At 42.5% G+C, this 25,628-nt stretch overlaps 1 protein-coding gene and 1 long non-coding RNA gene across 5 annotated transcripts in view; one reads left to right on the top strand and one right to left on the bottom strand.

The window, feature by feature from the left end:
• The window catches only part of LOC116468572 (uncharacterized), a 57,316-nt gene extending 34,433 nt beyond the window's left edge, over window positions 1-22,883 (bottom strand). For both annotated transcript variants that reach the window (XR_009213475.1, XR_009213476.1), the window contains exons 1-3: window positions 22,352-22,883; window positions 21,412-21,504; window positions 6,808-7,009 (exon numbers count right to left, since the gene is read on the bottom strand). This is a non-coding gene — a long non-coding RNA (uncharacterized LOC116468572). The remainder of the gene's footprint in view (window positions 1-6,807; window positions 7,010-21,411; window positions 21,505-22,351) is intronic.
• KATNAL2 (katanin catalytic subunit A1 like 2) overlaps window positions 1-24,175 on the top strand; it is a 132,767-nt gene extending 108,592 nt beyond the window's left edge. For all 3 annotated transcript variants that reach the window (XM_032152389.2, XM_032152388.2, XM_058438385.1), the window contains 3 exons: window positions 21,176-21,338; window positions 22,191-22,293; window positions 22,799-24,175. In XM_032152389.2, coding sequence (XP_032008280.1) covers window positions 21,176-21,338; window positions 22,191-22,293; window positions 22,799-22,938 — 406 coding nt within the window. In that variant the 3' untranslated portion in view covers window positions 22,939-24,175. The remainder of the gene's footprint in view (window positions 1-21,175; window positions 21,339-22,190; window positions 22,294-22,798) is intronic.
• Window positions 24,176-25,628: the final 1,453 nt, after the last annotated feature.

The raw sequence follows: 25,628 nt of genomic DNA, 5'->3' as shown, positions 1-25,628 counted from the left end.
CAGCAAGCATAGTGCAAATAATGAGATCTAGTGGCCTGGTATGTTCACGAGATGCCAAGTTACAGACAGTTCAACTGGTTTTCCCCAGCAAGGTTGCTCAATGTCTTTAAAATAAGACTGTGGGCCAGGTGCAGTGGCTCATGCCTGTAATCCCAGCACTTTGGGAGGCTGAGGTAGGCAGATCACTTGAGGTCAGGTGTTCAAGACCTGCCTGGCCAACACGATGAAACTCTATCTCCACTAAAAATACAAAAATTACCCAGGCGTTGTGGCACGTGCTTGTAGTCCCAGCTACTCAGGAGGCTGAAGCAGGAAAATGACTTGAACCTGGGAGGTGGAGGCTGCAGTGAGTTGAGATTGCACCACTGCACTCCAGCCTGGACGACAGAGCAAGACTCTGTCTAAAAAAAAAAAAAAAACTATTGTGGCTCCGCCTCTGGGCTTTTGCACTCACACTTACCTGAGTCTAGAATCTGGAATGCAGTGGCACCCCCACCACCGTCCCCCTCCCCTTCAGATATCTGCAGGGCTCTGTCGGTCACCTTCAGGGGTCTGCTCTGATGCCATCCACTCAGCATCCTATTTAGAATTGCAGCCCCGGCCCCAGCTCCCTATGCTGCGTTCATGCCTTGTGTTTCTTCCTGTGCTGTTACCAGAAGTGATACTAATTTGGAATTAATGGCGCTTAAGCTTTACAGCCCCTTGATTTCGTGGGACTCTTCCTTGGCTTATGGAGAATCCCCAGCAATGTCCTCATGGTCCTTCGTTTTTGCAAAATTTGTGAAATGGTACTTTTATTGCTGGAACTGCTTTTGCAAAAATTATCTAACAGTGAGAAGATTATGGCAGTGAAAGAGATCTGATCTAACCAACCTCTATCTTGCCTTTAATCATTCCTGGGCGCAAGCCAAGCTAACTTTGGGAGACATTTCGTTTATAGTTTAAATGATAATAACCCTTTTTGAAAACTATACGGCCTTCCTAAAGCTAATGCAAGACCACCAGGTTAGGAGGATGAGAGGAGCCTGAAGTCGTTGTTACCAGCCATTACTCTGGAGGTCACAAAATCTGCAACTTCCCCAGTTACTCCTGCAGATAACATCACTATTGTAGAACCTAACTAAGATTGGCCTTTAGAGATGTCTTTTAAAGTTTTTGCATTTCTGACGACCCATGGCTCCACCTGAACCCACCAACCAGTCCTGTGGCTGCCCCCAGAAGAGAACCACTTTCCATACTCCCATTCACTTGCCGCCAAACTATCCTTGAAAAAGCCTAGCCTCTGAAATTTGGGGGAGATTGATTTGAGTAATGACTCCATTTCCCATGTGGCGTGGCCAGGCTTGTGTTTATTCAACTCTTCTTTTTATTGCAAATAAATAAATAAATAAATAAAAGATACTATTTGCAGGCTGGGCATGGTGGCTCATGCTTGTAATCCTAGTGTTTTGTAAGACTGAGGCAGGAGGATTGCTTGAGGCCAGCATGGACAACATAGCAAGGCCTCGTCTCTACAAAAAAAATTGTTAAAAAATAAGCCAGGCGTGGTGGTGTGTGCCTATAGTCCCAGCCACTCAAGAGGCTGAGGCAGGAGAATTGCTTGAGCCCAGGAGTTTGAGGCTAAAGTGAGCTATGATCACACCACTGCACCCCAGCCTGGGCAACAGAGTTGCAACACCCTGTCTCTTAAAAAAAAAATGCTATTGTGCTTTGTGACTCTCTATGAAAAATAAGATAAAGCAGTACTTTCCACACTTATCTGACCCCACTCCTTTCCTCAAGGAGTATCTCATAAGTCTAGTGTTCCATTTGAAAACCTTTTGGAAGACATTAGTTTATATTACCTCACCCGATCTGATGAATGCATTTTTCATTGCAATTGCCTTCAGTCCTGCCTGTAGGCTTTTTTTTTTTTTTTTTTGGAGACGGAGTCTTGCTCTGTTCCCTAGGCTGGAGTACTGGAGTGCAGTGGCACGATCTCAGCTCACTGCAACCTCTGCCTCCCAGGTTCAAGCAATTCTCTTCCTCAACCTCCCAAGTAGCTGGGATTACAGACACCCACCACCATGCCCAGCTAATTTTTCGTATTTTTGGTAGAGGCAGGGTTTCACCATCTTGGCCAGGCTGGTCTTGAACTCCTGACCTCGTGATCCACCCGCCTCAGCCTCCCAAAGTGCTGGGATTACAGGCATGAGCCACCGCACCCAGCCTGCTATTCATCTTTAATAGTATTTTTGTGCCTACTAGTGGTCAAATCATTTTGCTTGGAATTACTTCCATACAAAACTTCACTATCCCACACAATAATATCAAGCCCATGATCTTCCATGTGTGTTTTACAGGTAAAATCCATACGACCAGGAAAGAAGTATACTGTACAGGATTTGGTAGGTCCAGTGGGGAAGGCACATGATGACTAGCAGGAGGTTACTAAGCAGTAATCTTGCTCTTGCTTCGTTCACACCTTACTGTTTGATCTCATCAGACAAAAACAACTTTCAACCTGGTTATTCCGGCATTACCTTTTCTTCTTAACAGGGTGTAGGTTGACATGCGAATCATACATTTCAAACCACATTTAAAACATTATAAAATTTTATAACCATTTTATAGAAAATCTGAGAACTAGAAAAAAATACTTCTGATTTCACCACTGTGACTCAAGTATTACCATCTTTGTATCTACCCTTCTGGTGAAAATCGTTTAGTTATTTATCATCTTTTGCTTCCATATACTTCTCTGGTAATGTTTTTTGTTCCCAAGAGAAAAACAGTTTTTACTCTTTTGATTATTTTAAAGTAATACTTGTTTATTATAAAAATCATAATTTATATGCTTTATTATTATTTGAAAGTGAATAGTCTTCACAATAGCAAAGACATGGAATCAACCTAAATGCCCATCAATGATAGATTGGATAAAGAAAATGTGGTACATGTATACCATGGAATACCACGCAGCCATAAAAAGAACGAGATCATGTCTTTTGTGGGAACATGGATGAAGCTGAAGGCCATCATCCATAGCAAACTAACACAGGAACAGAAAACCAAATACCTCATGTTCTCACTTATAAGTGAGAGCTAAACGATGAACTCGTGGACATACGGAAGGGAACAACAGACACTGAGGCTTACTTGAGGGTGGAGGGTGGGAGGAGGGAGAGGAGCAGAAAAAAAATAACTATTGGGTACTGGGCTTTGTGCCTGACTGATGAAATAATCTGTACAACAAACCCCCATGACATAAGTTTACCTATATAACAAACCTGTACATGTACCCCTGAACCTAAAATAAAAGTTTAAAAAAGTGAATAGTCCCCTATAACTATACCACGGAAAATGATGTAAGTCTCTCCAGACTCTTTTACATCTGTGTGTGTGTGTGTGTGTGTGTGTGTGTGTGTGTGTGTAGAGCACATACACGGAGCAACAAAAATGTGTTGTCCTGTAGATACAAGTCATATTTGTTCTATGGCCTGTTTTTTTTCCTTCATTTAATCTATTGTGGACAACTTTGAAAATCTGCCTAATCCCACATAAAACTCCATTGTATGTGTGTACCATAATTTATTTGACTTTTCTTTTTCTTGAGCGTTTTTAATCTGGTGCCAGCCTGTTGAACCACACCTTTTCCCACTACCATGACTCAGTGCCCTGCTGGGCCCCACGGACACTCTAAGGTTGGGGGGCAGTTCTTCGTTCGGTGTTTAGCTGGAGTAGGGCAGGTATTATCAAAAAGGTTTTTTGTTCTGGTAGACCGCCTCTCCTCAGTCCTTTGGCTAGCGAGAGCAGGCTTGTCATGGGGTGTTTGAATCTGTGCATGTTAGCAGTTCTGAACTGCAGGCTTCTCCTGCATTCTATTGGGATAGATGCGAAGTAAAGAGAAAACCCAGGGAACTCACTGCCACACCATTCCTCAAGTCCCAAGGTCCCTAGCTAGCCAGTCCTCATCTTTCCACCATTCAATGTCTCTCCATGTTTATTTCTTGTATTATATCCGGGGATTTTTAGTTGTAAGAGGGTGAACTAGAGAAGAATGGGCTACTCCGTCTTGGCCAAAGGAAAAGTCTTGTTCATATTTTTGTTCATAAACATAATTTATTTTACACTCATCAGTGGAGTCTATTTCTGTTGTTAGTTTTTTTCTGCCAGCTCTCATTTATGATGGTTTATTATGTGTTTTGTAATTTTATATTAATAAATTTATTCATTCATTTTTGAGAGGGGGTCTCACTCTGTTACCCAGGCTGGAGTGCAGTGACGCAATCTCAGCCCACTGCAACCCCCGCCTCGCAGGTTCAAGCGATCCTCCCACCTCAGAGACCACAGACGTGCGCGACCACACCCGGCTAGCATTTTGTAATTTTAGATTGTTAGCTTACGTTAATGAAGTGGTCTCTATCTGTGGGATTCTTGCATGGGTCCCTCCAGACAATATTTGTTTTACTGTGTCAGTCTTTATATCACTTTTAGCTAATTTCCCTGTTCAGAAATTTTTGGACCATGCCAGTAAGAGGAGATCTGTGGTCCTAACTTATCAGTGAACACTTTCTCCCACCCCAAAGTGCAAGGCAGACAAATTTCCCTGGTGCCTTCCATTGCTAGTGGGGAGATTTCCTAATCAACCCTTTCATAGTAAGCATGCACCCTTCAGCAATACTGAGTCTTTACTTTATGTGGTGGGCCTTGACGCCACCTCCCATCTTGAATGGGTCCAGGACCTTCTACGCCATTCCACATGTTGCCTTTAAAACTCAAACCTTTTGTAACCAAGAGATAAACACCCCTAATCAGCCATAGCTTCAACTGCCCAGCTTTCATTTTCAGCTTCCTCTTTATTTTTGGCCCTTGAGAATTTTGGCCCTGCTCCTTGAGGGCTCAATTGTGCATTCAAAAGGTATTTCCTATAATTAATTGAGCTTTTTAAGGGACTGTATAACAAGAGAAGCTAGTTTATCTTTTTGCTGGAAACAGAGCCAGCCTTCCCATTTTTTTCCTCTCAATTTTGGTAATATATTTTCTGGCAAGAGTAATTGAGGAATATATCTTCTTTGTTGATATTGTAGCAATTAGAAGTAATTTTCATTCTTCATTATAAAGAAATGATGCTCTCAACCCAAACATCAGTAGGACATAAACTGAACTGATAGCTGCAGACTCTCCTACAGGATCCTCCAGCCTCATGCTTCTGAACTCACTGCTCAGAATGAGAAGTGGGGTCTCTGGAGGCCACATCTGTCAGCTGATTTTCAAAAGTACTGCCCAGCCACGTGGGTTCAATGAATCATCCCCTAAACTCATTGTTTCCATTATTTTCACTAAAGATTAAAATATAACATCTTATTTCCATTGTCCAAGTTGATGCAGCTTTTCTCTATTGATTAGAACTAATGATGATTATAAAATGCTAAAATTTTCAACAAAGCAGATTCACCTTCATAAATAATTCCTGGATGTTAAGGAAGCAGGCCATTTAACATGAAGTAAGTAGCCCTGCACCTAAAGGTCAGTCATGTGTCCAAGTAGTATTTCTTTAAAAAAAAAAAAAATCTATTTTGAGACTAGCTTGTAAGACTGGCTAATTTTTGTATTTTTGGTAGAGCTGGGGTTTCACCATGTTGCCAAGGCTAGTCTCAAACTCCTGGACTCAAGTGATCCACCTGCCTCGGCCTCCCAAAGTGCTGGCAAGTGCTGGGATTACAGGCGTGAGCCACCATGCCCAGCTGAAGTAGTATTTCTTTTTTTTTTTTTTTTTTTTTGAGACAGAGTCTCACTTTGTCCCCCAGGCTGCGGTACAGTGGCACGATCTTGGCTCACTACAACCTTCGCCTCCCAAGTTCAAGCAATTCTCCTGCCTCAGCCTCCTGAGTAGCTGGGATTACAGTCACCCACCACCATGCCTAGCTCATTTTTGTATTATTAGTGGAGACAAGGTTTCACCATGTTAGTGGTCTCAAACTCCTGACCTCAGGTGATCTGCCCACCTCAGCCTCCCAAAGTGCTGGGATTACAGGCAGGAGCCACTGTGCCCAGCCCGAAATAGAATTTCTTGAGCACCTGTTGGGTATTTATTCTGCATGATGGAGGGAGGGGGAATCCACATCATATGGTCCATAATCTTTGGCCTCTGGAAACTGGCAATCTGATTGAACAATCAGTGGGATAGAAAATAAATAACTATGAGGTGGAGATACAGCCAGCACCGTGTGATGGTACAGACGATATTAAGTAGAATAAAAATATACAAGGGAAAGAGGCAATTTCTGATGATATATAGTTTTTAAAGCCTTTATGAGGTAGAGAGCACTTGATCTGGGTCTATAAACATGACTCAATTTTTGACAGACAAAGTGAAAGTTCCACATAAGGAAAATGGCCTGAGTAGAAACTCAGAACGAGGATGGCAAAAAGTGGATTCTGAGAATGGCAAGCAGACCAGTTTGGCCCAAGTGGGAATTGTAGGTGGGGGACAGCTGATGCTGGGCTCACTGTGGAAGACAAAGTACCCTTCAATGCTTAATCATTGGCTCCCTATTATCAATCACAGAATGTTAATAAATATTAATTTCCAGAGTTGTCCTAACCGCTCACTTCATGGTGTTACATAGACATACTGCAAAGACTTTACTTTTAAAACTGAAGGTTGGTTTCTCTTATGCTGATAATTTAAACTTAATATATTTTAACTAGTGAAGGAATAAACTAGAATTATGTTGCTTCCACATTCTGTAAAATTTGGAATGATCTCTGTCCCAGGAACCCTGGTTTAACACTGGAGACAGGACAAGAGACTTAGGAAGGTACCTGAGGGTTGGCACAGGTGCTCAGCTGATCTGGCGCAAGGCCTTGAAGCAAGATGTAAACCGTGGAAGTGGCCAGTGGGTGCTGCACCTTTTATCCAGCAGTGGACCTGGGTCCAGTGGACCAGACTCTGAGGTCTGTGAGTCTTCGCTGTACTTCACACTTGCTGTACACCCCGCAGCTCACACTTGCTGGTAGTTTTGACCTTTGAGGTGACAGAAGTACCAGAAAAACAAAAGAAAGGAGACATTAAAACAGAGTAACTAGGTTCAAAATTCAAAGTGCAGGGACTAAGGGGAGTGCTTTCTGGTTGCCACAGGTTAAATTTTTTTATACAAATATATTGGCATAAAGAATGATTCCTGGGTACATTCCATTTGTCCTTCGTTTCCTCCCTTGTATGATTATATGATTATTGATGTCATGAAAAGTGCATTCATCAGGCCTGGCCGTCAGAGAGTTGCACTTATTTTGTGCCCACAAGCAGTTTTGAGGTAAATCTCTTGCTTTATGGCATTAGCTGATCAATACAGACATCTGTAGTGAGGGATTGTTTTCCACATCATCTACAAGACTCCATTTTCCTAGGGCATTCTGGAGGGTTCTGGACTTCCTTTAGACAGGAAGTCACTCTGGATGGGATGGGGACAGCAGGAAGGAGGAGCCCCTATGAAAGAATCTTTCTTCTTTAGCAGCCTGTCTTTTAGAAGCGAGTAGCTAATCCAAAGTAAAGGCCTTGGAAGAAAATACAGCAACTGCTCATCACCCCGTGCTCTGCCATTTCTAGGGGCTTATTTTCTCTTCCCTTGGGGTTTTCAGTCTGATATCAGCTCTTACTTTTTCTTTGAAATTTGCAGGATCAATGATCCCACAGGCCAAGGCCCAACCCTCCATATTACTGCCTTTAATTACATATAAGGAAGAGGGCACCTTGTTTCTGTATATTGGAGGCATAGCAGTGACAATACACATGGCAGGCGGTAAATACTGCTGAACGGCACTGAATTCCTAAGGTATAAATGTAATGATTTAGCTTCCCTGTTAAAAGATCTCCCAGCCGAGTGCAGTGGATCACGCCTGTAATCCCAGCACTTTGGGAGGCTGAGGCGGGCAGATCACTTGAGGTCAGGAGTTTGAGACCAGCCTGGCCAACATGGCGAAATCCCGTTTCTACTAAAAATGCAATAGCCCAGCATGGTGGCACACGCCTGTAATCCCAGCTACTCAGGAGGCCAAGGTGGGAGAATTGCTTGAACCTAGGAGGTAGAGGCTGCAGTGAGCCAAGATCGCGCCACTGCACTCCAGGCTGGGTGACAGAGTGAGACTCCGTCTCAAAAAAAAAATCCCTTCTCTTCTTTTTTTCTTTTCTCCCCCATCACTTCACCTTTTTCTCCTATAATTCAGTCACAACTCTCTGTTAACTGTCTAGATGGACTCTTGATACATTGAGACATGCCAGGCATTCTGAGTTTCACCTCCTTGGAGAGAAGGTTGGTAACAGCCTTCTTACCAGCTCCAGGCTCACCTGCTTGTCCCGCACGTAGTCTATAGAGGAAACCCAGGGGTTCCCCATAGTCCTCCTGGAGGGTCCTTCACTCTCTGTGTCATAGCCTCTGGTTCTTGAATCCCTTATAGTCCTTTCGTTTGGTTTACTCTCCTCCTTTGGAGAGAATCCTCCAATGTTTTCCTGATAAAGGGTATATGGGAGGTAATTTTTCTTTAGGCTTCACATGTCGAAAATGTCTTTATTCTATCCCCCAACTTAATTGATGTCTTCATCAAGAGATAGATTTCTATGCTAGAAATTATTTCTCATCTGAATTCTGAAGGCAGTGTTCTATTTTCTTTTAATGTCTTACATTGCTGTTGAGAAGTCTTATTGATCCATTGTACATAACCTGTTTTTTTCTCTCTGGAAGCTTTTATGATCCTTTCTTTGTTCTCCAGGTTTTGAAATTTTACCACGAAGTGATTTGGGAGTCCACTAGCAGTTAATTGAGGAACAGGTTCAGGGACTCACTGAGTTAAATCTTCATGCCTGCCTCACAGGGTTGTTGTGAGAACTAAATGAATTAATGTCTGTAAAATGCTTGAGACATTGCCTGCCACTTAGTTAAGTACTAGTTAAGCATTTGCTTTTATTAATATTTCACATACAGAAAATTATTTCCTAGACTTCTGGAAAGTTTTCTTGAATGATTTCTTTGATATTCTCCCTTCTGTTTTCTCTGTCCTCTTTTTTTTTTTTTTTTTTTGATCTCCTATTGTCTGTTGGCTGTCCTGTAATAATGTTCTCATTTAAAAAAACCATTCTTTCTCATTTTGAATTTCTTTGTGTGTGTGTGTGTGTGTATTTATGTGTGTGTTTGTGTGTGTGTCTTTTTTTTTTTCTTTAATTGAGACAGGGCCTGGCTATGTCACCCACGCTGGAGTGCAGTTGCATGACCACAGCTCCCTGCAGCCTCAACCTCTTGGGTTCAAGCGATCCTCCCACCTCCCAACTAGCTGGGACTACAGGCATATGCCTGGCTAATTTTTTTGTAGAGATGGGGTCTCACTGTGTTGCCCAGGCTGGTTTTGAACTCCTGGGTTCAAGTGATCCTCCTACCTTGGCCTCCTAACGTGCTGGAATTACAGGCATAGGCCACCATGCCTGGCCTTGTGTGTCTTTCTTGTCCTACTCTGTGAGAGATTTCTCTAGCTTTATCTTCTGAACTTTCCATTGTGTTTTTAATTTCTTCTATCATATTTTGTATTCTCAAGTTACTGCATTTTGTTGTTTTTCCCTATTCTTTTTAAATGGCATCCTCTTTGCTGTAGTCTGAATCTGTTCCTCAAAATTCATGTGTTGGAAACTTAATCCCCAATGCAACAGTGTCGGATGGTAGAGCCTTATGGGAAGTGTTTAGGTCACCAGGGCTCCACCGTCATGAACAGATTAATGCCATTATAAAAAGGCATGATGGAGGTAGTTTGGTCTCTTTTTTGCCTTCCACTGGCCATCATGCAAAGACACGTTGTTTCCCCCTCTTGAGGATGTGCCATCTTGGAAGCAGAGACCAGGCTCTCACCAGACACCAAACCTGCTGGTGCTTTGATCTTGGTCTCTCACCCTCCAAAATGACAAATTATGAAATTTCTGTCCTTTATAAATTACCCGGTCTCAGGTATTTTGTTATAGCAGTTCAAAATGGACTAAGACACTCTTCTTGTTTCATGGCAATATTTTCTTACATCTTTCTGAGAATACTAATTTTTGAAGTTTCATTTCCCTGAAGAATTCTGTTTTCTCCAAGATTCTTTTTATTTTCCCCCATTTATTTGTGTTGGGCTCTGTCTTCAAGTTAGAGGAGTTCCACAGATGTAGATCTTCTTGGCGCCTAATGTTTATGAGAGGGGTACATTAACAAAACCCACAGGAAGCTCTGTGCATGTGGGAAAGGCTTGCCAACTGTGGGCTCCATGTATTGAGATTTGACTGGGTTATCGTGTTGGGAACTCCCAATATCAATGTCCTTAGGGTCTTTCTCTTTGGCTGGTCAGATTGCCAAGTGACGATGCTTGCAATCTCCTGCCTGAAAGGCAAGAGTTTGGCTGCTAATAGTCTGGGGATAGTCGGTATCTCATTGCTTCAATACAGTACACTATTTTCAACTGAGCCTGGTGTTTCCCAGCCTGGAGACCCTGCATTTTACCCTCTGCCAAGGTATGGCAGAGGCAGTTTCCCTGCTACTGGAGGGGGTGGAAATCTGCGATCCAACTCTTTTTTATAGAAATTGGCAATCAAACCCCCTATTTTCAACCCAGCTTCACCCTCACCTCTAAAGGTAGAAGATACTGCCAAGTCTCTTGGGGTTTCTGTGACTCAGGTTATTTCTTGACTTTCTTTACTGCTGATTTAGAAAGCAGCTTCTCAGTTCTACTGTTTCTTTTACTCATCATGATGCTTCCCAGCTTTCAAATCTTTGCTTCAATCAGTTCTCCAATTCTCTTTGCTTTTGTGGGTTTATGCCATTAAAAAACCCTTTCAGTGGTGTTTAGTAGGAGGAAGCAGAGGTGATTGTGTTTATCCCCAAATTTAAGTGCAGTCTTAGTTAATTTAAAGTTCATCATCAATGAAGTGTAATATGGTTTGGCTGGTCCCCACCCAAAATTTCATCTTCGATTATAATCCTCATAATCCCCCCGCCCCACCCCCCTGTCAAGGATGGGACCGGGTGGAGACAACTGAATCATAGGGGCGGTTTCCCCTATGCTGTTCTCATGAGATCTCACTGCACCTTGATGGTTTTATAAGCACTCACTCTGTCCTGCCACTCTGTAAAGAAGATGCCTGCCTCTCTCCTTTGCTTCCCATCATGATTGTCAGTTTCTTGAGGCCTCCCAGCCATGTGGAACTGTGAGTCAATTAAACCCCTTTCCTTTATAAATTACCCAGTCTCAAGTATTTCTTCATAGCAGTGTGAGAATGGACTAATACAGTGTTTTTATTTCAACCTTAGTAACACAGACAGCCTTCTGTTGGAACATCCTTGGGTATGAAGGATAACATATTTTTGTGGCTTATATGCAGGGCTGATATTCAAAATATTGAACAACTGGTGTGGTGTGGGTGCTGACCAGTAGAGAGGAACAGCATCATTCTTGCTGCCTGCTGGCTGTATATTATTGCTGAGTATGAACAAGGAAGAAACCATTTGAAGCAAAGATGAGCACATCCTCAATTGGAGTGCTAGGCAAAGTTCTGCTGTGAAGCGTGTTTTTTTTTCTTTTCCTTGACCCTGTGCCTTGAATATAAATGTGCCTTGAGAGGGGGAATGATTGTTCAAGGGAAGAGGTGGCTGAGTCTCTGATGTGCGATGAATGTCAACAGGGTGAGACTGATAAAAGAACAAAGCAAATGCAAAAAAGAAATAGGTCATTGTTACTGTCGGTAAGGCACCCCTGGACTACGGATTCTCAGCTCAGGGTTAGATGAACAATAGGAGAGGAAAAGACACACTCCTTAAAGAAATCTGGTTGCTGTGATTTAGGATTCAGATATGTTCCCTGGAAGTATGTTTTCAATTTTTTCAATTTAAAAAGAAATATTGTAACATAGATTCAGAATGAAAATAAGAAAAAATGGGAAGACAGTTTAGATATTCTCAGTGTTTTTATGAGTGAGAAATGCCTGGTGATGATGTTTTCATTGTTACTCTTTTTTAAAAAATATTTAAAATTTTATTTTATTTTTAAAAAAATGTATTTCTATCACTCAGGCTGGAGTGCAGTAGTGTGATCTCGGCTCACTACAACCTCAGCTTCCTGGGCTCAGGTGACTCTCCTACCTCAGCCTCTCAAGTAGCTGAGACTACAGCCGTGCATCACCACACCCGGCCAATTTTATTTATATTGGGCAGAGACAGGGTCTCACTATGTTGCCCAGCATAGTCAGCGAATCTTCTACCTCAGCTTCCCCAAGGGCTGGGATTACAGGTGTGAGTACCGCACTCAGCTCATTGTTACTCTTTATCAATGGTTAGGCTAACATACAGGAATTTCCTAATTTCTATCCTAGAAAATCAAATAAACAGTTCACAGACTCACACTGAAGATGATCTATTGATAATAGGAATGGTAATTTAGAGTAACCAAATAGCCTCAGCTGATGAGGGAAAGCTCTGCTTTACATAATAGTGCTATGTAATTTCATAATAACTCCAAATAATGTATTTGGAATGAAAAATCCAGGCCGGGCGTGGTGGCTCACACCTGTAATCCTAGCACTTTGGGAGGCTGAGGCGGGTGGACTGCTTGAGCTCAGTAGTTCAAGACCAGCATGGTTAACATGGTGAAACTTCGTCCAAAAAATATTAGCCGGGCTCGCACCTGTAGTCCCAGCTACTTGGGGGGCTGAGGCAGAAGGATTGCTTGAGTCCAGGAGATGTAGGTTGCAGTGAGCTGAGATGGCACCACTGCACTCCAGCCTGGGCAACAGAGGAAGACCCTGGCTCAAAAAAAAAAAAAAAAAAAATCCAACTGTGTGTGTGTATGTGGGTATGTGTTTAATCAGCATTTGCAACCTCTAGTGAAATAATTGATTCAGACAAAGATCATTAATAGATGCTAAAACCATTAGTTGAAAGGGTATAGGGAATTGGGTATTCCTATGGTGTCAAAGTATTGTACACAGAATACTCACTACTTGCTGAGAGAAGATGTTTTTCTTTTTTTTTTTTATTTTTCATTTTTTATTTTTTTAATTATACTTTAGGGTTTTAGGGTACATGTGCACAATGTGCAGGTTTGTTACATATGTATCCATGTGCCATGTTGATTTCCTGCACCCATTAACTCGTCATTTAGCATTAGGTGTATCTCCTAATGCTGTCCCTCCCCCCTTCCCCCACCCCACAACAGACCCCGGAGTGTGATGTTCCTCTTCCTGTGTCCATGAGTTCTCATTGTTCAATTCCCACCTATGAGTGCTTCCTGTGTCCATGAGTTCTCATTGTTCAATTCCCACCTATGAGTGAGAACATGTGGTGTTTGGTTTTTTGTCCTTGCGATAGTTTACTGAGAATGATGTTTTCCAGTTTCATCCATGTCCCTACAAAGGACACGAATTCATCATTTTTTATGGCTGCATAGTATTCCATGGTGTATATGTGCCACATTTTCTTAATCCAGTCTATCGTTGTTGGACATTTGGGTTGGTTCCAACTCTTTGCTATTGTGAATAGTGCTGCAATAAACATACGTGTGCATGTGTCTTTATAGCAGCATGATTTATAGTCCTTTGGGTATATACCCAGTAATGGGATGGCTGGGTCAAATGGTATTTCTAGTTCGAGATCCCTGAGGAATCGCCACACTGACTTCCACAATGGTTGAACTAGTTTACAGTCCCACCAACAGTGTAAAAGTGTTCCTATTTCTCCACATCCTCTCCAGCACCTATTGTTTCCTGATTTTTTAATGATGGCCATTCTAACTGGTGTGAGATGGTATCTCACTGTGGTTTTGATTTGCATTTCTCTGATGGCCAGTGATGATGAGCATTTCTTCATGTGTTTTTTGGCTGCATAAATGTCTTCTTTTGAGAAGTGTCTGTTCATGTCCTCTGCCCACTTTTTGATGGGGTTGTTTGTTTTTTTCTTGTAAATTTGTTTGAGTTCATTGTAGATTCTGGATATTAGCCCTTTGTCAGATGAGTAGGTTGCAAAAATTTTCTCCCATTCTGTAGGTTGCCTGTTCACTCTGATGATAGTTTCTTTTGCTGTGCAGAAGCTCTTTAGTTTAATGAGATCCCATTTGTCGATTTTTGCTTTTGTTGCCATTGCTTTTGGTGTTTTAGACATGAAGTCCTTGCCCACGCCTATGTCCTGAATGGTATTCCCTAGGTTTTCTTGTAGGATTTTAATGGTTTTAGGTCTAACATATAAGTCTTTAATCCATCTTGAATTAATTTTTGTATAAGGTGTAAGGAAGGGATCCAGTTTCAGCTTTCTACATATGGCTAGCCAGTTTTCCCAGCACCATTTACTAAATAGGGAATCCTTTCCCCATTTCTTGTTTTTGTCAGGTTTGTCAAAGATCAGATAGTTGTAGCTATGCGGTGTCATTTCTGAGGGCTCTGTTCTGTTCCATTGATCTATGTCTCTGTTGTGGTACCAGTACCATGCTGTTTTGGTTACTGTAGCCTTGTAGTATAGTTTAAAGTCAGGTAGCGTGATGCCTCCAGCTTTGTTCTTTTGGCTTAGGATTGACTTGGTGATGCGGGCTCTTTTTTGGTTCCATATGAACTTTAAAGTAGTTTTTTCCAATTCTGTGAAGAAAGTCATTGGTAGCTTGATGGGGATGGCATTGAATCTATAAATGACCTTGGGCAGTATGGCCATTTTCACGATATTGATTCTTCCAACCCATGAGCATGGAATGTTCTTCCATTTGTTTGTATCCTCTTTTATTTCATTGAGCAGTGGTTTGTAGTTCTCCTTGAAGAGGTCCTTCACATCCCTTGTAAGTTGGATTCCTAGGTATTTTATTCTCTTTGAAGCAATTGTGAATGGGAGTTCACTCATGATTTGGCTCTCTGTTTGTCTGTTATTGGTGTACAAGAATGCTTGTGATTTTTGTACATTAATTTTGTATCCTGAGACTTTGCTGAAGTTGCTAATCAGCTTAAGGAGATTTTGGGCTGAGACAGTGGGGTTTTCTAGATATACAATCATGTCATCTGCAAACAGGGACAATTTGACTTCCTCTTTTCCTAGTTGAATACCCTTTATTTCCTTCTCCTGCCTGATTGCTCTGGCCAGAACTTCCAGCACTATGTTGAATAGGAGCGGTGAGAGAGGGCATCCCTGTCTTGTGCCAGTTTTCAGAGGGAATGCTTCCAGTTTTTGCCCATTCAGTATGATATTGGCTGTGGGTTTGTCATAGATAGCTCTTATTATCTTGAGATACGTCCCATCAATACCTAATTTATTGAGAGTTTTTAGCATGAAGGGTTGTTGAATTTTGTCAAAGGCCTTTTCTGCATCTATTGAGATAATCATGTGGTTTTTGTCTTTGGTTCTGTTTATATGCTGGATTACATTTATTGATTTGCGTATGTTGAACCAGCCTTGCATCCCAGGGATGAAGCCCACTTGATCATGGTGGATAAGCTTTTTGATGTGCTGCTGGATTCGGTTTGCCAGTATTTTATTGAGGATTTTTGCATCAATGTTCATCAAGGATATTGGTCTGAAATTCTCTTTTTTGGTTATGTCTCTGCCAGGTTTTGGTATCAGGACGATGCTGGCTTCATAAAATGTGTTAGGGAGGATTCCCTCTTTTTCTATCGATTGGAATAGTTTCAGAAGGAATGGTACCAGTTCCTCCTTGTACCTCTGGTAGAATTCAGCTGTGAATCCATCAGGTCCTGGACTCTTTTTGGTTGGTAAGCTATTGATTATTGCCACAATTTCAGAACCTGTTATTGGTCTATTCAGAGATTCAACTTCTTCCTGGTTTAGTCTTGGGAGGGTGTATTTGTCAAGGAATTTATCCATTTCTTCTAGATTTTCTAGTTTATTTGCATAGAGGTGTTTGTAGTATTCTCTGATGGTAGATTGTATTTCTGTGGGAACGGTGGTGATATCCCCTTTTTCGTTTTTTATTGCATCTATTTGATTCTTCTCTCTTTTCTTCTTTATTAGTCTTGCTAGCGGTCCATCAATTTTGTTGATCTTTTCAAAAAACCAGCTCCTGGATTCATTAATTTTTTGAAGGGTTTTTTGTGTCTCTATTTCCTTCAGTTCTGCTCTGATTTTAGTTATTTCTAGCCTTCTGCTAGCTTTTGAATGTGTTTGCTCTTGCTTTTCTAGTTCTTTTAATTGTGATGTTAGGGTGTCAATTTTGGATCTTTCCTGCTTTCTCTTGTGGGCATTTAGTGCTATAAATTTCCCTCTACACACTGCTTTGAATGTGTCCCAGAGATTCTGGTATGTTGTATCTTTGTTCTCGTTGGTTTCAAAGAACATCTTTATTTCTGCCTTCATTTCATTATGTACCCAATAGTCATTCAGGAGCAGGTTGTTCAGTTTCCATGTAGTTGAGCGGTTTTGAGTGAATTTCTTAATCCTGAGTTCTAGTTTGATTGCACTGTGGTCTGAGAGACAGCTTGTTATAATTTCTGTTCTTTTACTTTTGCTGAGGAGAGCTTTACTTCCAACTATGTGGTCAATTTTGGAATAGGTGTGGTGTGGTGCTGAAAAAAATGTATATTCTGTTAACTTGGGGTGGAGAGTTCTGTAGATGTCTATTAGGTCCACTTTATGTGGAGCTGAGTTCAATTCCTGGATATCCTTGTTAACTTTCTGTCTCGTTTATCTGTCTAATGTTGACAGTGGGGTGTTAAAATCTCCCATTATTATTGTGTGGGAGTTTAAGTCCCTTTGTAGGTCACTGAGGACTTGCTTTATGAATCTGGGTGCTCCTGTGTTGGGTGCATATATATTTAGGATAGTTAGCTCTTCTTGTTGAATTGATCCCTTTACCATTATGTAATGGCCTTCTTTGTCTCTTTTGATCTTTGTTGGTTTAAAGTCTATTTTATCAGAGACTAGGATTGCAACCCCAGCCTTTTTTTGTTTTCCAGTTGCTTGATAGATCTTCCTCCATCCCTTTATTTTGAGTCTATGTGTGTCTCTGCACGTGAGATGGGTTTCCTGAATACAGCACACTGATGGGTCCTGACTCCTTATCCAGTTTGCCAGTCTGTGTCTTTTGATTGGAGCATTTAGCCCATTTACATTTAACGTTAATATTGTTATGTGTGAATCTGATCCTGTCATTATGATGTTAGTTGGTTATTTTGCTCATTAGTTGTTATTGTTTCTTCCTAGCCTCGATGGTCTTTACAATTTGGCATGTTTTTGCAGTGGCTGGTACCGGTTGTTCCTTTCCATGTTTAGTGCTTCCTTCAGGAGCTCTTTTAGGGCAGGCCTGGTGGTGACAAAATCACTCAGCGTTTGCTTGTCTGTAAAGTATTTTATTTCTCCTTCACTTATGAAGCTTAGTTTGGCGGGATAGCAAATTCTGGGTTGAAAATTCTTTTCTTTAAGAATGTTGAATATCGGCCCCCACTCTCTTCTGGCTTGTAGAGTTTCTGCTGAGAGATCAGCTGTTAGTCTGATGGGCTTCCCTTTGTGGGTAATCCGACCTTTCTCTCTGGCTGCCCTTAACATTTTTCCCTTCATTTCAACTTTGGTGAATCTGACAATTATGTGTCTTGGAGTTGCCCTTCTCGAGGAGTATCTTTGTGGCGTTCTCTGTATTTCCTGAATCTGAATGCTGGCCTGCCTTGCTAGATTGGGGAAGTTCTCCTGGATAATATCTTGCAGAGTGTTTTCCAACTTGGTTCCATTCTCCCCATCATTTTCAGGTACACCAATCAGACGTAGGTTTGGTCTTTTCACATAGTCCCAAATTTCTCGGAGGCTTTGTTCATTTCTTTTTATTCTTTTTTCTCTAAACTTCCCTTCTCTCTTCATTTCATTCATTTCATCTTCCATCAGCGATACCCTTTCTTCCAGTTGATCGCATCTGCTACTGAGGCTTCTGCAATCTTCGCGTAGTTCTCGAAACTTGCCTTTCAGCTCCATCAGCTCCTTTAAGCCCTTCTCTCCATTGGTTATTCTAGTTATCCATTCTTCTAATATTTTTTCAAAGTTTTTAACTTCTTTGCTATTGTTTTGAATTTCCTCTCGTAGCTCAGAGTAGTTTGATCGTCTGAAGCCTTCTTCTCTCAACTCATCAAAGTCATCCTCCATCCAGCTTTGTTCCGTTGCTGGTGAGGAACTGCGTTCCTTTGGAGGAGGAGAGGTGCTCTGTTTTTTAGAGTTTCCAGTTTTTTTGTTCTGCTTTTTCCCCATCTTTGTGGTTTTATCTACTTTTGGTCTTTGATGATGGTGATGTACAGATGGGTTTTTGGTGTGGATGTCCTTTCTGTTTGTTAGTTTTCCTTCTACCAGACAGGACCCTCAGCTGCAGGCCTGTTGGAGTTTACTAGAGGTCCACTCCAGACCCTGTTTGGCTGGGTGTCAGCAGCGGTGGCTGCCGAACAGCGGATTTTCGTGAGACCACAAATTCAGCTGTCTGATAGTTCGTCTGAAAGTTTTGTCTCAGAGGAGTACCCGGTTGAATGAGGTGTCAGTCTGTCCCTACTGGGGGGGTGCCTCCCAGTTAGGCTGCTCAGGGGTGAGGGACCCACTTTAGGAGGCAGTCTGTCCGTTCTCAGATCTCCAGCTGCGTGCTGGGAGAACCACTACTCTCTTCAAAGCTGTCAGTCAGACAGGGACCTTTAAGTCTGTGGAGGTTCTTGCTGAGTTTTTGTTTGTCTGTGCCCTGCCCCCAGAGGTGGAGCCTATAGAGGCAGGCAGGCCTCCTTGAGCTGTGGTGGGCTCCACCCAGTTCGAGCTTCCTGGCTGCTTTGTTTACCTAAGCAAGCCTGGGCAATGGCGGGCGCCCCTCCCCCAGCCTCGCTGCCGCCTTGCAGCTTGATCTCAGACTGCTGTGCTAGCAATCAGCGAGACTCTGAGGGCACAGGACCCTCCGAGCCAGGTGCGGGACACAATCTCCTAGTGTGCCGTTTTCCAGGCCCGTTGGAAAAGCGCAGTATTGGGGTGGGACTGACCCGATATTCCAGGTGCCGTCTGTTTCCCCTTTCTTTGACTAGGAAAGGGAACTCCCTGACCCCTTGCGCTTCCCGAGTGAGGTAATGCCTCGCCCTGCTTCGGCTCGCGCACAGTGCGCTTCACCGACTGTCCTGCACCCACTGTTAGGCACTCCCTAGTGAGATGAAACCGGTACCTCAAGCAGAAATGCAGAAATCATCCGTCTTCTGTGTCGCTGGGGCTGGGAGCTGGAGACCGGAGCTGTTCCTATTCGGACATCTTGGCTCCGCCTCCGAATAAACTGAGAAGATGTTTTTCTTTACAACGGAGAGTTCAATGGCCACCAGAAAATCAAACACCACACCGACAGTGAGATACACAGATGTGTGGATCCTGATGAATATGAAAACACATCATCATCTATGCAATATGCTTGCCAAAAAATATTTACCCTAAATCTCATTAAGCTTTTAGAACTTCCCTCTTAGAGACAGGGAATAGAGGAACCAGTTTCATGTATCACAAGGAAAGCATCAGACAAATTCAGAATGTGCGACATTCTCCAGCTGGCCCTGTTTTTTCAAAACGGGTGTAGGGCAAGCAGGCTGGCTGAGATTAAAAAGAGATTTAAGACACATAACCATACATAATGCATATTTGTTCACTGGATTTTGTCAGAAAATGATGGAAGATATTTTGGGGATGGTTGGAGTATTTTATTTTTTTAACTTTTATTTAAGCTCAGGGATACATGTGCAGGTTGTACAGGTGAACTTGTGTCATGGGGGTTTGTTGTACAGATTATTTCATCACCCAGGTATTAAGCCTAGTACCCATTAGTTGTTTTTCCTGATCCTCTCCTCCTCCCACCCTCCACCCTGACTGGAGAAATCTGAATATGGACTGAGCATTAGACACATTACAGAATCAGTTTTGCCAGGTGTCATAATGATATTGTGTCTATGTAAGCAAATGCCCTTCTTTGGAAATGCATGCTAAAATATTTAGGGATGACGTGTCATGATATAAATTACTTTGAAATAATTTAGCAAGAATAGGTAGATAAAGAGATATGAAGCAGATATAGAAGAATACTGGTGTTGAGTCAAGATGGTATGTATATGGATGTTCAATTGTTTTATTCTACTTTTATATTAGCTTGAAAGCCATTGCACTCCAGCGTGGCAACAGAGCGAGACTCCGTCTCAAAAAAAAAAGTGTATTAGTCCATTTTCATGCTGCTGGTGAAGACATATCCAAGACTGGGAAGAAAAAAAATTAATTGGACTTGCAGTTTCACATGGATGGGGAGCCTCAGAATCATGGCGGGGGGCAAAAGGCACTTCTTACATGGTGGCAGCAAGAGAAAATGGGGAAGATGCAAAAAGCGGAAACCCCTGATAAAACCATCAGACCTCATGAGACTTACTCACTACCATGCGAACAGCATGCATGGTGGAAATTGCCCCCATGATTCAAATTATCTCCCACTGGCTCCCTCCCGCAACACGTGGGAATTATGTGATTACAATTCAAGATGAGATTTGGGTGGGGACACAGAGCCAAACCGTATCAAGAAGTTTAAGGAAATGGCCTGTGGATGCAAAATCACATAAACTTGGCCTGACAGTTTTGGGAGGAGTAAAAGTGAGTGTCTGAAAGGGCCGTATTTGCATTGGACACCCGGGAAGGGCCAGTGGTGCTAAGTTCACCAATGTAATGAAGTGAGGGGGGTCATTCACTCCAGAAGGACTGAGAATTTTGGAAGAATTAATGTACTTAGAGTGCCCAAGTTATTGCCAGCAATAATTTACTCACTGGCAAGATTGGATTAAATAATTCATGTTACAACTGCAATGAGAATACTCATGATTGCTGGTTGTTAGTTGGTTTTTGTACCCCAAATTAAGTCACCTAAAATTACTTCCTTTTCATTAGTTCTGAGAATGTTTTCTTTTCTTCCATTCATCCTTCCTTCCTTCCCTTTCTTCTCCTTCCTGCTTTCCTCCCTCTCTTCCCTTCCTTCCCTCCCTCACTTCTCTGTCTCACCAATTCTTTCTCCAAATAATATTAAGTAATTGTCCCATCCACTCAAGGCATAGATGTAGAGTGACAGTTAAAATGCAGAATTGCTTCCTGCAATGCTAAATTGTTCTTAAAGTACAGTTGTTGTTCAGGAAGTGTGTTTGCAGCACTGTCCAGCTCCATTTCTGGTGTGATTTCAGGGAGCTGGACTGTGCCATGTTACGCCGCCTGGAGAAGAGGATTCTGGTTGATCTCCCCAGCCGGGAGGCCAGGCAGGCCATGATCTACCACTGGCTGCCTCCTGTGAGCAAGAGCAGGGCCTTGGAGCTGCACACAGAGCTGGAGTACAGTGTGCTGAGCCAGGTCAGCTGCCCTGGAGAGGGGCACATGTAGGTCAAGGGCCCACCACATTGCCATCTTGTAGACCAGGTCTTACCATGAGCTGATAGAAGCTTGAGACACTTAGAATAAGATCCAAGCTGCCCCCGTAATGCAATGGGCATCTTCACGAAGAATAAGCTCCTTTTCACTTAAAAATATTCAGAGAGGGAGAAACAATGTGAGGCAGTGGAAACAGCATAGGGTTTCGACTCAAAGAACCTATGGTCAAATCCTGGCCCTGCTGCTTGTTAGCTGTGTGACCTCAGAGAAGTCACTCAGTCTTTCAGCCTCAGTTTCTTCATCTGTAAAATGGGTAGCAGATGAACCACAAAGAATGACTGTGATGATTACATAACAGAAAAGCTCAGGGGTACATGTCTATTATGCCCATTATCAGTGGTGTCCATTCCCAGGGTGTTGTAGAAATGTTGCCTGCTTTTGGTGGAATATTTGAACACAATGTTCTCTGAGGTTCCTAAATGGCGGGTATGATCTTATCTATAAGAATAAACGTGCCTACCAAATTTGACCATCCTTGGATTTGAGCACAGGGGCCCTGATAGGCTAACTTGGGTGTTCTGGTCCTTCACTGGCATCTTACAGCATATTTCGATGGTGTTAGAAAGCTATTCTAGCCCAGCTGCTTAGGTTATCCCAACATGCTAGCAGGGTCTCTTCCTCAAGCACTGTTTATCTGGGAATCTTTTTAGGGTATTCATGGGTGACAGATACAGAATCTACACAGGGCTTCTGATACTGGGTCCTGCCTATAACAACGTAATGGCCAGGAGCATTCTGCCCACTGACCAATGGCTGGTTTTTTGGCTGTTTCAGGAGACTGAGGGCTACTCGGGCTCCGACATTAAGCTCGTCTGCAGGGAAGCAGCCATGCGGCCCGTGAGGAAGATCTTTGATGCACTTGAAAATCACCAGTCAGGTATGGGTTGGATCACCGTGAAGGTGTTCTGGGAAATTTGTGTAAAAATCCCTCTCACCAGCAGATGGAGCCTGGCGCCTGCTCTTGGTGCTACTTTACACTTGCAACGCGTTTTTTGGTCAAATCATCCCTCACTCAACTCATTCCTCCGTGGGTGTTCTGATTCAGATCGACTTTGCTTGCAGATGATAAACTCCTTAGGGCGCAGGCTTTTATTTATCTGGCACACTCTGATGTTGGGCTGGATCCATTTGAGGCACTATATAAATATTAAATAATACCTGGTAACAATACATTTAGGTCACATTTTTTTGTCTGGGCCTTAGGGGCTCAGTTGCATATTAAAGAATTTTTCCCCAGCCCTCTTTAGTCTTGCCTTTTGCTGCATTAACAATTAAGAATGCTGCATTATGCATTATTTTGAAAGAAGGTCTATTAGCGTTTCAAGGGCATTGATCACCAAGAGGTCGATTGTTGTGCTGTTACTGTTGTGTTCTTATCCTAGAAAGCAGCGACTTACCCGGGATCCAGTTGGATACAGTAACCACTGCCGACTTTCTGGATGTGCTAACTCACACCAAGCCCTCCGCAAAGAATCTGGCTCAGAGATACTCAGCCTGGCAAAAAGAGTTCGAGTCTGTTTGAAACCACATTTACCCTGACCTGGCCACAAAGGCAACCACAAAGACCTCCTAGTTTATTAGTGTCCGTGGGAGAAGAACAAAATGGAATGGAAAAGAGAAAATTATTCTTGAAGAATGGATTAACTTGAGCCACTGTATTGTTTTGGATAGCTGAGATATATTTATTAACTTACCATTATTGATGTCAGCAAAATATTGAGGGTTTCAGTTGTATACATATATGTGCTATTAGGTCATACAATGGAGATTTTTCTGACAATTGGACTCCATAAAATTTTAATGAACAATTTTCTGTAATGTTACTCATTTGTAAACTTTTGAAGAAAAAGATGTACTTAGAAAAGTTCTGTTGGCCACGCACAGGATGATCCTGAGTTGGGGCAGCCAAGTAGAAGCTAAGCTTGACAGGCACTGCCCAGCTGACAGTCCCAGGGTGAAGGAGGACGGAAGAAGGGAAGGCAATGCAGTCTGTTTCTCAATCTGGACAATATTCTGAATCTCATCAGCTCCCCCTAATTCTGACTCCATCCAGCTTTGTCAGCAGCAAACCCCTCCCAAACTAAGCCTCACTCAGAAATGTCACTGAGCATTCTGATCCTAGAGCTAATAGCTGGGGTGACTAGCACACTATCACCATCAGCTGCCAGTCTGACTGTTTTGGGTTCTGGCCCCCAATAACATCTTTTCACTCTTCACACCTCACATCCGGTGTGCTCTGCCCTTCTCTTTCCATTGCCGCAGCTTCTCATCAGATCCAAAGCTTAGGATGGGGCACCTGAGCTTCGAGAACATTCGTCCCAAGTCTTCCCTGCTCTTAGGCTCTTCCCCCTCTCCTTAAGGGGTTATAAACAACTAGAAGCATCTCTCTCAGAAACCCACAATCCGAGGCATCTACTTTCAACCCTTGATAAATTTTGAAGGCTTCCACTAAGTAATGCCACTTCTTTTCCCCCACTAGAACTTACCTATGGGAAATCACCTTCTTTTCTCTTCCTTGCCTTGTCTTCATCATCCCTGCAGACAGACTCTTCGAGAGGAAGAACCTCCAGAAAGAGACACTTTGGATAGCTAAGTATCCCAAAGGATTTTACCCTTTTAAACAAAACCAAAGCATTTTTTGGGATATCGATTATTTTGAGATTATTCTCAAATGCCTCTTTAAACATCATTTCATGGAAAATGTCAAATTGAAAATATACCTTATTTAACAAATTGAAAATAAAAAAGATTTCATCTCAGTACATGCTTAAACTTCTTCATAAGCATCAGGCACTACACCATGCAGCACCAGTGATACAGAGCATACAGAGTCCCCAGCCCCTGGGCCATGGACCCGTAGTACCCATCCGTGGCTTGTTAGAACTGGGTTACACAGCAAAGAGGCAGGTGAGCATTACTGCCCGAGCTCCACCTCTTGTCAGATCAGTGACAGCATTAGATTCTCATAGGAGCGTGAACTCCATTGTGAACTGTGCGTGCGAGGGATCTAGGTTATGCACTCCTTATGAGAATCTAAGTAATGCCTGATGATCTGAGATGAAACAGTTTCATCCCAAAAGCATCCATCCCCCGCCCCCCATCCAGGCCCAGTCCGTGGAAAAACTGTCTTCCACGAAACCAGTCCCTGGTGCCAAAAAGCCTGGGGACCACTGATACAGAGGACTCTACTTTGAATGGCCCAAGACTGACGTAAGGCCTAAGTTCCAATGTCTACTTTGTGATTTTGGGGGGTTCTTCTTGTCAGGCCATCAGTTGACATTTCTTGTAGCTGCCAGTCCATTTGCTTGTGGCCACTACTATCATTTCTAATTTTATAAAATCTCGACTGCTGTTGCGAATTTGCTGCAGTGGGAAAGTTGGTGCTGTATGTGTACCCAAAAGTGACTGGGTAAAGGGGCAGGGGAAATACTCCTCTGGATAGCATGCTTTGTGACAATACATTTAGGTCCTTTCTGCTTACTGCCCGTTCCTGAATTCATTCAGGATAAGTGCAGTCCTGCCATCCCTCACAGCAAATACACTTAACCTTCTTCCACTTCCAAAACCCCATATGCAGCCTGTGTGCCTGCTGCATCTCCACATCCTCCATTCCCTTTAAATATCACCTAGTCCATGTTTTTAACACTTCCACCTCTATTCAGTCACATATTCAGTCCTCCTTTTTCCTAAGAAAATTTGTCTTCAAATACTTTGGCATGTGGATGTTTTTCTGTCACACCTTTACTTCAGTGGCTTCTTATTGATGTTTTATACATTTATTCCTGCTTTGGATGAAATGAAGTGTAGCTCTCTCATCTCTCTGCCCTTTCCTTACCATGTATACATATCTGTCTCCATCATCCCAAAAGTTCTATTATGATTTTAGGTTAACTCAATAATCAATATTTTTAATAGAACTGTACATTGTTAACTGCAGAGCCAGCTAGTGAATTAGAATTACATTTGCTTTCTTGTTGAGTTTTGTCTTTCCTAGAATTAACAACTGCCTCATTTTTCTATTTGCTTAATTTTCTAAGTATCTTTTGTTTTCTTGGCGACACATTCTCGGACCTGTTAGGTACCCATCAATATTCTTTTCCAAATGGCCAAACATACCAGATAAACTTTCCACTCCCTTCCCACCTGCTCTGGTCCTGGTGTTCTAAGGGAAAGGGGAGCAGAAGACCATGGCAGAATAAGCAATTTGTACCT

Source organism: Hylobates moloch, unplaced genomic scaffold (genome assembly GCF_009828535.3).
Source record: "Hylobates moloch isolate HMO894 unplaced genomic scaffold, HMol_V3 SCAFFOLD_5, whole genome shotgun sequence".
NCBI lineage: Eukaryota > Metazoa > Chordata > Mammalia > Primates > Hylobatidae > Hylobates > Hylobates moloch.
This window is presented reverse-complemented; position numbering and strand designations above follow the sequence as displayed.